The sequence below is a fragment of the Micropterus salmoides genome, unplaced genomic scaffold (genome assembly GCF_014851395.1).
Source record: "Micropterus salmoides isolate LMB-PRFRI ecotype aquatic unplaced genomic scaffold, ASM1485139v1 Ms_hic_scaffold_18, whole genome shotgun sequence".
NCBI lineage: Eukaryota > Metazoa > Chordata > Actinopteri > Centrarchiformes > Centrarchidae > Micropterus > Micropterus salmoides.
The window spans coordinates 9,494,080-9,505,565 of record NW_024040928.1 but is presented as its reverse complement, the minus strand read 5'-3'; the positions used below and the strand labels follow the sequence as shown (position 1 = coordinate 9,505,565).

Below are 11,486 nucleotides of genomic sequence, written 5' to 3'. Positions count from 1 at the left end.
CTGAATGTACAATGCAAGGAAAATAACTCTCATCTTAGTGAGTTTCATGAAGTATCCTAAAAAATTTGATTTGATTGCAACGCTTAGGCCCTCCTGTAACTTCAACATCAGAGGTGAAAATGACCATTCTTGACCTTCAGTGGTGTTATGATGCTTCCAATTACTGCAGGGCAACACAGCCCATTAGGAATTTGGTAACATCATAATGTCACTCCAGGGATTCAAAGACGCTCACCCGTCCTCCTTGACCTCTGTAGTCTTCCAGGACACATCTTGCTTGAGTGGTACACACACACCATCATGAAGTCTCCCTGGGAGGCACTGCTGGGGCAGCCTGCCGTTACTCCTCGGCATGTAGGCGTGTCTGGAGAGCTGATGAGCCTCAATGGATTTTCTCAAGTGCTGCTCTTCACTGCGAATGAGTCACACAGAGTATCAGGGAATGGGGGCAAATGGAATCTTTGGGGATTATTATTCTGATTCATGCACAGCTGTGGTTTAGGCTTAACAGAATCCCTATTTAGAGGGTTAGATTGATGGGCAAATGCACAGATGTAGTGTCTCTAAACAGAAATGTGCTATTGTAACATATATATGAGTGCGTTTATCCGGGACCACATTGATATTGTTCTCAATTGAATGGGTGAGACTCAAGCAAAGCTATTGTATAGTGAAGAAAGTCCTAGTGTTATAACAAAGAGCAAAGTGGGTGGCACACAGAGATTATATCACAGAACCCAGAAACTATACATACACATAAGCTTGAGGACCGAGATGTAAAAGCTTGTGGGTGCAGCCACATTCTGCAACTGTGAACCACCGTTTCTGAGATGAGAGGCCTCTATGTGAAAAATGCATTTCCATGTTGCGGGGGTTTATGCAGGCAGCCAGCGAGAAATGAAGATTTAGAATGGTGCATGTTTGTGTATGTGTGTGTGCACTGCTACTGCAGGGGAACAAAGGTTAAATTGAACACTTCTGTCAGTGTCTTGCATCCAGCTGCAAGCATTCCTCTCACCGCCCCAGATTCCTACATGGAATTGCTCAATCCTGCTGTCACTCCCCCTGGTAATCTAGGAAGAACAATGAATAATGAGCCTCTTCCATCCTTCGCTTTGTAATGTATTAAAGGGGAACAACTCTGCCAGACAGGAATTTGTTACAAGAGACATCTAAAAAGCATACAGCCCTGTGCCAACTTTTAATAATATCTACAGTCAGTCTACAGATTTTTTTTCGACACTTGGCACAAAAATCTGGACCAGGATCCCAATTCACAGCAATGCTTTTACATTTCAAACATGCATTCAAAATATAATTTTTTCACAAGGACAAAGCTTTAAGCACTGATCATCACACTCTTTCATGTTTCATGCTACTATATATATTTTTGTATTGTATTTTTAAATTGTTCATTATATCCTATCATAATACATGTTCTTTTGTTGTGTTCATTATAATCTTGCATATCCTTGCAAAGAGGAACACATCAGTAGTATGTTTTAAAACATTATTTGGTTCATTTTCATGTTTAAATAAATACAGTCTAACATGATGTCTGCACACAGTGTTTTTCATTCAGATGATACCATAACCATTATGGTTGCTGGTGCACAGATCTGTGTGCTATTGTGAGAGAGGGATCCCCCTCGCTTCCCCTTGAATGACATTTCAGGAGGAAACACATTAGTAACACAGCACGTACAGTAGCTATACTCTCACTCCCATCACCGCCCCCTCCCCACCCAATTTACCAGCGTGCGATACATTTAGATTCCTGGGGGTGTAGCCACTCTACATGCTTCTCATATGACTGCACTGCATATTATAACTCCGTTGTAAGCCAATGGGGTTTCGATGTGGGAGTGACGTCAGGGGGCGGGTCGGTTTGCTCCTGTATGTGTGCGTACGCGCTCGTTTGTGTACGCGTGCGCGTGCAGAAGCCCCCTCCGCCAGGCAGCGCTCTCGCTCTGTACAGGCGCAGTGTGTGCAGTGTGTGCAGCTCGGCTGGCCTCCCTCCGCACTGAATGGACTAGATTCCCAGCCACGTAAGAAGCACAGCGGCACCACGGGAGAGAGGATGTCCTGCTGAATCAAGGGATAGGCCTGGGAAAGTCGGCCGGCCGTCCCTTCCTTCCTTCCAGCAGCTTTACTTACAGCAGCAGACATACACAGGCGACACTTTGCTTCTGTTGGACTAGACTCGAGAGAAAGAGAGAGGACGTCGACTCCCGCACACAAAGAGCTGCAGCAGTTTTCCCGGATGGGGTTTTCTCCTTATGTGTTAGATGACAATTGCCGTGCGTGGATATGATCCTGGGGAACAAGGCCGTGCACTGACCTAGTAATAGTTAGCCAAGGAAGCTAACTAGTTAGCTCTGCACCTGCTAGCCATCATTTGTCTGTCAAATTTCGGCGAAATTCAGCTTCTATAATTAGCTTGCAAAACTTGCTTTATATCTTTTGCTTGTATTTTTTTTTTTTTTGTGCCTGCAAGCTGTCCCCAGCAAATTGTTTCCGTTTTATGAAACGTGCCATACCATTAACCGGCGAGATAAGCTAGCAAACAAGCAGCCGGTTAACTTAGCATTGTTCATTCATTGTAAAAGCTGATTTTTGGTTGCCTTTGTTACAGTTGTGTTGTTCCTGCTCGGACTGCTAACGTTAATGAAATTGCAGCAGGTCTGTGCAAGGTTTTCAGTCTGCTTGGGGCAGTAATTCTGTCATTTCAGCCTGGCCTTATCTCGTGAATGGAAAACAAACAGTTGAACTCTGCAAAAAATAAAAAAAATACAGACCCCTTTTTGTTGTATTAAAAAGCAACGAGCCAACTTTGCCTGTCGGTAATCTGCCACATTCTCCAGCAGAAAGGTGTAGTTAAATCAATTCCTCACCTGTTTTTTTTTTATTATTATTATTATTTTATTCGAGAGTTACCGTGTCGGGCGATTGATATTGCACTGAGTTTACAACAAAGTGGTGCCGTAATCGAGGACGAGGTGAAGAACAAGGAGGAGGAAGCCCCCGGTTTTGTGGAGTTATCACACTTGTTCCTCATGAACATACAGAGGTCAAATCCAATTAACATTTCACGTTATGGGAGATCGCGGCACAAATCGCACGATTTCGAAGAATTGTCTTGCTTAAGGACTTCAGAGTCGCACCAGAGTTTCAGCCCCAACCTCGGGTCCCCCAGTCCGCCGGAGACCCCGGACACCTCGCACTGTATCTCCCGCATCGGGGACTACCTTTTGTTGGAACCACTGGAGGGAGACCACGTTTTCAGAGCCGCCCACCTGCACAGCGGGGAAGAGCTCGTATGTAAGGTTAGTAGGCAATATGGTACATCATGTATCCTACCTTCATGCTCCCAGAATAGCTTCTCTACCTTTTAGATTTACTTAAAACACGGGTAAGCAAAGTGGGAAAAACAACAACAATCAGGATTCATTAGTTTCCTCGCCTTTGCATTTATTATAAAATGAATGATTATGTCTTTATTTCAGTACATAGTGATCCAAACGTAATGAACATACTGTACAGGCAAACGCTGAGTTGGTGTCTATGGGATGGATATTGCAGCAAATCCACATCCCTCAACGTTTTAATAATTGCTTGAATTGTAAATAGAGAGCTGGCAGAGCAGCCTAATGGAAAAAGTGAATGGGGCGAGCTGCGTGGTTTGGATTGCATGATGTAACGTTGACAAAGGAGTGAGTAACCACGCACACACTCCTCTCCGTGCTAGTCTCGCTTACCCGTGGCTTCTCTCTTTCACAGTGCAATGCTATAATCGCGTTATTTCACCCTTGGTTTTATATTTGGTGCATAAGCATAGTCGCATTGCACCTTTTGCACCAAATATGAGTGGGATTATACTCTTGAAAATGTATTGAGAGAATAGCACGCATGGCCAGGGAACTTTGCAAGTTCAGCCAGCTGCTGGGATGCTGGCTCCAGCATTGACCCCTCTAACCATAAGGAATAAGCCACTTTACCCTCAGTGTGGAGGGTAACCTCTTGGCCTTTCTTCACCACATTTATAGCCCATATTGACTTTCCTATAATACTGATTATAAGGGCTGTAGGGTCCTCCCTGAAGTACATTCCAGTTTTAAGCAGGCTTAAGTAGCCTGATGAATTGACAGACGATAGTTACATGCACCGTTGGACTCACAAGGCATGGCATATCCAATAACCTGTACCTTTTGACTTGAGATAATGTTTCATCGTGGCAATAAGAAATTAATGGCATTTGGCGCAGCCTGTGCTAACTGCCTTTTTGACCTCATCTGCTTTGTGCCGGTTTCAATACAGCACCAATCAATCCCAACTTCCACGATTGATCATTCCTGCCAAGCTGGAAGCATAGGTCACAACTCAAGATCCTGGCAGCTGTGGGGTGTATTTGTATTGACTGTGAGCAGAGGATCCCTCTCACCTGAACTGGGTGTTCAGAAAGTCAATGTGGGGGGTTACTATGGAAACAAAAGAGAAACTGCAACCCCAGGCTGCAGTACAATAGCGTTTACTAACATGAAATGCACTGCAGCCTTACTCCCTCTGCCAAAAGGGTAAACACAAGTTTGGTGTCACAAGAATGTGGTAGACTGCTCAGATTTTAATTAAAAGGCAAATTAAAGTTCTTTTAGTTGGATTTAATTGTTTGTCTCCAAAGTGAGAAAGGAAGAAAAAAAAATATCTTTGGCAGAGGTTCCCACCCTAAGACACAAAAACAACCACCTAATGAGACAGTTGCAATCATAAGTCACCCAGATGACAAAAATAAATGTAGATTATAAATAGAAATGTTTTCCTTTCTTATGATTGCAGGTCTTTGAAATCGGCCGTTACCAGGAGTCACTGGCGGCCTACTTTGCCCTAGGCCAGCACCAGCATATTAACCAAATCCTGGAGATCTTGCTCGGGGAGACTCGTGCCTATGTGTTCTTTGAGAGAAGCTATGGGGACATGCACTCTTTTGTCCGCACCTGCAAGAAGTTGCGGGAGGACGAAGCTGCCAGACTCTTCTATCAGATAGCCTCGGCTGTGGCACATTGCCACGACAACGGACTGGTCCTCCGCGATCTCAAACTGAGGAAGTTTGTCTTCAAGAATGAGGACAGGTGAGTTCTGCAGAAACCATAGGCTCTGTGCATAATAACTGTTCACTTTGTCGTTGTTTCTCTGTTTCATCCATACATGTTGTATGTGATTTAACAACCGTGTCAGTACGATCTGTGTTAAATCTCCGCTTACACCAAGGAGAGTGTAAACTGAGACGATGAAAGTCTGACATGCCTCTCCTAGATGTTATGCAGAGCACAGGAAACATAAGCCGTTTGTGTCTCCCCAAGCTATTTTTGTGCACAAGGTTTATTAGTATGACACACACATACAGTATATATCATACACTTTGGGAAGATCACTGCAGAGCAGTCATTGCAACAGCTTAAAAGCAGGGACAGAGAAGTTACCAGGATTTGCTTTTGCATGACCGAAGATCAATTAAGGCGAGCTTTTGTCACTCCTATAGCAATAGGCAGGAAAAATCTGGAGAATCTCACTTACACAACAGAGGTTTACTGACCCCTGGTGGCAGCTTTTAGAAACTACCTTGCAAAAAATCCAGCCATCTGTTGCTACAGCAACCTGAGAGAACCCTTTTTTTATTAATGAAGTATTGAAAATTTAGTAGATGTAGATTCAGATGCAAAACATTTTTTGAAATTATTTTACTCATGTTAGTGCTAATGCTAAAGTTTCTTAGGGAAACTTCTTTATAGCCAGTTCCTATCTAAGGACCATGGCTGAGGCACAGACTGCACGTCAATGCCCTCTATCTTAAAGTGTGACATCACTCTTTGGCGCTAACTGTGGAAAAGGGAAGTTGAGCTGCCTCACATATTCTTTACGTGTCCAGTGACCTTGAATGTTACACCAGACTGCTCATGAGCTGGGATGACCCCCCCCAACCCCCATTAGATGATTGATCTTGGGTCAGTTTTAAGAGTGATGGTCCATGACAGTATTGGGTCCCATTTACTGTATGACCTGTCAAGAATCTTGGCTCAGTAGACACAAGAGTGCCGAGATAAAAAGACAAAGCTGCTTTAGAGACTGAGGCACAGGGATCTGCTCTCTGCTTGAACTCAAGTGTGTGACACAATGCTATGTTGAATGCATGACATAAAAATTATACTTTAGCAGGCTAGCATGCGCTAGCTTCCTTACCTGATTTTGTCATACTGCTGTTAGCCTTTGACCAAACGGCAGCATCGATCAAAGGTTGACCCCGCTACTTAAACAATTGATCGTCTTCCTCCTACAACATAAGCTCATGAGACATTTTAGGATCAGCACACATAGCTTAAATAAAGACCATGTGCTACTATTAAAAATGTAATAAGTTTTTTTTTTTTTTTTATAAGCCCTCCTAACTGTTATTGCAGGTTTGCACATGTCATCTAAATTAGCTGTTATCCAGGCAGTAATATGCTGTATTTAAAAAAAAAAAAAAAAAAAAAAATCATGGTACTTTATCTCACTGAGGAACAATGGGTATTTGGCACAAGCAACAAATGAATTTTCCTGATTGGAAAATGTGAAAACGCTCCACAGAATATTAATGAAAGCAAATGACTGTTACTGGCAATGAACGAGTGAGTGGGCTAATGTGAAAGTGTATGTGTGTGTCAAAGATGGCAAAAAATACATTTTGAATTTGTCTAAGCCCGTGCTTCTTGGCTTCCTTTTTCTTAGTGGCTCCCAGTAGATAGTATCACACGCCCTGGTGCATCATGTCTCATGGACCTCACACGCAGATGGCAGCATTTGCACAGCTCCACAAGTGTCTCTTACCATGCACGTGGAAAATGTTCTTGCCGGAGCCTCTTCAAGATTCTTTAGTGACAACGCTTTTGAACAACCAGCCATTATTATCAGCACTCAAGGGTATCATAGCTGCTTTTATGAGATTTAGAGTAGAGTGCAAATAGATGGTATTTTGAAGGGGAAGTGCAGGAGGAAAAAAAATCCACATTCTCTGAGCGAAACGGCTCAATGTGTGAAACTTGAGACGATCAGTCACCCGTAATTGTGTTTCTTTTGAATTGTGGAGGTCTTCTGGAAAGCCTATTTGTATGTCTACGCTTTTTGGCTGGGCTTTTATCTAAGTGAAAGGAAATGTCAAGCTTAAGCCTACAGCATTATGTGCTCTGTTTCCTCTGATATCCAAAAGCGATGGATCTGAAACACTTAAGGTGTCCATCAGAGCAAATTACCCCACTTCAGTGTCTTTCATATTTAATTTTTTGTTAGTTGGCATCCAAAAATTGGAGCATGATAGTAATTATCACTTAATAACATCCACATTATCAGATAATTCTATGTGTCCATTTTCTAAAGCGGTATCATCAGGTTTAAAGCGTTTTTGTTTCCCTTGTGTGTCTCCAGGAGCCTCGTGAAGCTGGAGAGCCTGGAGGACACTTACATCCTGGACGGTCATGACGACTCCCTGTCAGACAAACATGGCTGCCCAGCCTATGTCAGCCCTGAGATCCTCAATGCCAACGGCAGCTATTCGGGGAAGGCAGCTGATGTCTGGAGTCTGGGTGTCATGCTTTACACAATCCTCGTGGGGCGCTACCCTTTCCATGACGTTGAGCCCGGCTCTCTGTTCAGCAAAATCCGCAGGGGCCACTTCAACATCCCTGAGACGCTCACACCCAAGGCCAAGTGCCTGATCCGGTCCATCCTCCGCCGGGAACCCACAGAGCGCCTCACCTCTCGGGAGATTCTCGAGCACCCCTGGTTTGCCGCCTCCGGGGCACTGGGGGGCGCTGCGGTGTACAGCAGGGGAGAAAGAGAGCAGGAGCAGATGGTGCCTGAAGTGAACATGGAAGAGGAGCTGGAGCAGTTCTTCAGCTGAGCAAACGCCAAGCACAAATGGACGACTCCGCCACGGTCGGCTCGCCACGCTCACAGCAGAGCCAAAAAAAGTAGTTTAGAGATTAATAGGTGAACGTTTGTCACTCACAATAAAGGTGTTTCCATCCTGTTTCCTTTTCCATCATTTCATGGAAAACCTTGAGCCTGGCATGACAAGTGGCATCTATACGTCACCTGGCGCTGCACCTCCATTTTGGGGATGTGGACGCCAGACATGCAAGTTGCAAACAATGTAGCAAATGTTCTTTTGGGGTCTGTTTGGTTTAATGTGGTGATCATAAAAGTAGATGCATTCACCATTTTTGACACTATGGAAAGCATGAAGGGACATAAGAACACAGGAAACCAAGGAGAACAATTAAGAAATGAACTGACAAACTGCAACACCACCTTTTCTTAGAGAGTTTAACTTTTTTTGTCATAGCTTTAGGTGATACCAATTTAAACCACATGCCCAGAGTCAGAAATCCCAAAACCCAAGTTTCATTGTTAAACAAGTACATGGTGATTATCCCTGACCTGGGACCAGTGGCTAATAAATGGGGCAGCTTAGGCTTTTTCTCATCATCATCAACGTGGTTGACCTCGTCTTTGTTTGATGTTTAAGTTTTGTTCTTTCATCCCTCGTTTGTCTCTATTTTACATTATTGATAATTATGGCATAGTCACTAAACTCCTAGACAGCCTTGTTTTCAGTAATTTGTACGTTTCTGCCTCCTCAGTCTCTTAAGCCTTTACCACACTTCATTCACCTCCATACTTTTGTTTTTCAGAAACATTACATTTATAAACGGTCATTGGTTTTGTTTGTTTTTAAGCTATTCCACTCTGATGTTACTGCTGCTTTGATATCACTCCCTAAACCTCAATCTTCAGTTTTTTCTTGGTAAGCCTCCAAACATGGCGTCATGCACTTGATGTGTTAGCTGAATGGACGATTCCACCTCTTAAAATTAGTTTCCTCTTATTTAAATTCATTCTTCAGTTGTAGGAACGTAACATTTATTTAAATTGTAACAGCTATATATATATAAAATATATAAATAAATATATATTTAAAACTACATTGCAGGGTTTTTCTTTATTCAGAGATCCTTTTTCATGTATGATGTAGGCAATATCTTGACACAGGACAGGCACAATGAGGAAAATGTCTGTCCAAAGTTTTAGAATACACAATATCTTCTGTGCCAGTATTCTGGTGCCTGGACAGCCCATGCCACCCGTTCTCCCTCATTTCTTTTGAAAAACTTGATACGAGATATTCAGTGATAGTATTGCTATGACGTGCTCACTCCAGGACCTCATGTTAGTTTTATACTGCCTGCGTAGGTTCTGTGAAACAATCATGCTCGGAATGGGTACCAGTGGACATGTTTTGTCGTATCTCAATGTTACTTGAATTTGTGTTTTTATCTAGTCATTGGCATGTGCCCCATGAATGCTATAGCCTGCCTAGCAGGGGGGTGAGGGGTGGGGGGGTGCTTGTTTTTTAAGAAAAGTTAAAAACATGAAAATATTCAATTTGCTACTTTTCTGAGTTGCTTTTCAACAAAAAAACCAACTATTGCTTTTATTGTTTTTGTAGACTGAGCTACCTTTTATTTAAGTTGGTGCTGATTTGGTGCTAATGTTTAGTCCTTTTGTTTCATGGAGGGGGGTGGTGCATGGTGGGATATCTGCCTCAGATGTTCTGATTGTATCGTAACAGATTCTGGTGTTTTGTCCAAATTTATTCAGTAAATAAATTGTGAACTGCTATTTGACTTTGTTGTTCTTTTCCATACACATGATCAGCACATAGAATTACAGCTACTACACACCACAACATGTGGCACCACAAAGGTGTCGTGTTCGTTTGGTCCATTATACAAATTGATCGACTGATTAATTTATGAAATGTAAATCTAAAGTGAAACATGGTCATTGACATCTCAATTATTTTTCATAAAATAAATTTTGACGGTTTATCAAAAGACTTCTTTGACATTTGACTTGAAGTCAGCAGACAGCTATTCATCCCCAAGTCACATCGAAGTGTTTCCAGCTCTCTATTTTACAGTCCATTTCATACATCAACATATAAAAAAATATGTGTATTTTTGGCTTCTAGTGCACTCTCAGCCAGTATGCCTTAACAAAAGACTTCCCATTTCATCATGAGATTGCAATCACAGACAGGACTTGAATGGATTCCAAATGAGAGAGGAGAAAAAGGCTTGTGTTCCATCTGAACCGCTCTGTCAGCCCCACTTCATCTAAATGATTGCACACATGAGGCACTATGAAAAAGCTTGTCTTTTCTACAGTCTTCTTTTTCTCTTCAGTATGATGGGATTGTAGTTTTGCAAGGCTAGCTGACCTCTGGTTCTGCTGACCTCAACCTGTCTTTGAGTCCCTCAGAGGAGGAAAATCACTTCAGATTCCATTTGTTCATACAAACATATATATATACACAACAACATCTGTGCACATGTGTGTGTGTGTGTGTGTCACCTGTCATGTACATGCGGATTAATCTGGTCATATCTATCAGATAAGGAAGACAGCTAAAGTCATGGGTTGCTGCACACCAACACCTGCTGGTAGGCTACAATGTTCTGTGTTTCTCTGTTAAGATGACAAATCCCTGCCTCCTCTTCCGGCTGATTCCTCTGAGCTGACACAAGATTAGACATTGCTGAAAATGATTTCACAAATGAGGTAGTGTGAACTTTCGAGGCCAGCCATATTCCAGGCAGCTTTCTTTGTAATCAAAATGTGAAATAGATGGTCAGTGTGACACTGTGTATTCTGATTTTTGCCAGCAGTTTATAAGCGGAGCATGCCTAATAATGGCAACTTGTTTAGCAAAAAATAGCTGCTCTGAGAAGGGTGGAACAGTGGTGCAGTGTTTAGTGCTGTTGCCTCACAGCAAGAAGGTTGCAGGTTCAAACCTTGGTTGCCCTGGCCTTTTTGTGTGGAGTTATCTCCCTGTGTCTGCGTGGGTTCGCTCTGGCTTCCTCCCACCGTCCAAAGACATGCGGACTATGTTAATTGTCCATAGTTGTGAGTGTGACTGTTTGTTTGTCTATGTGTGGCCCTGCGATGGATTGGTGACCCCGCCTTTCGCCTGATGTCAGCTGGGATAAGCGGTTGAAGATGGAGATACTCTGAGAGCTCGGAGGACATATAATTGCCCTCATCAACTTGAGCTAGTGAATGCTATCCTGACCTCTAGTGGCATAAGTGGTGGAAGTAGCAACTAATCCACAAAAACGAGTAGAAAATGAAAGCACTGAATATTAGGGGCAAAAAGTATAAAACAACTAATGTCAATCATTAATCTGATTCAGTTTTATTACCATATACACTCACTGGCCATTTTATTAGGTACGCCTTGCTAGTACTGGGTTGGACCCAGTTCGACCCCCTTTTGCCCTCAACTTTTTAACAAGGTGTTTGAAACATTCCTCAAAGACTTTGGTCCATATTGACCTGATAGCATCACGCAGTTGCTGCAGATTTGTCAGCTTGCCAGCCATGATGTGAATCTC

The 11,486-nt window shown here is 42.8% G+C and overlaps 1 protein-coding gene across 1 annotated transcript; it reads left to right on the top strand.

Annotated features, from left to right (window-relative positions):
* Nucleotides 1-1,964: 1,964 nt before the first annotated feature.
* trib2 (tribbles pseudokinase 2) lies at nucleotides 1,965-9,711 on the top strand. Its single transcript, XM_038726819.1, has 3 exons — nucleotides 1,965-3,326; nucleotides 4,834-5,126; nucleotides 7,456-9,711. Exons 1-3 carry the CDS (start codon nucleotides 3,057-3,059, stop codon nucleotides 7,928-7,930), a joined length of 1,038 nt encoding a protein of 345 aa, XP_038582747.1. The 5' UTR covers nucleotides 1,965-3,056; the 3' UTR covers nucleotides 7,931-9,711.
* Nucleotides 9,712-11,486: the final 1,775 nt, after the last annotated feature.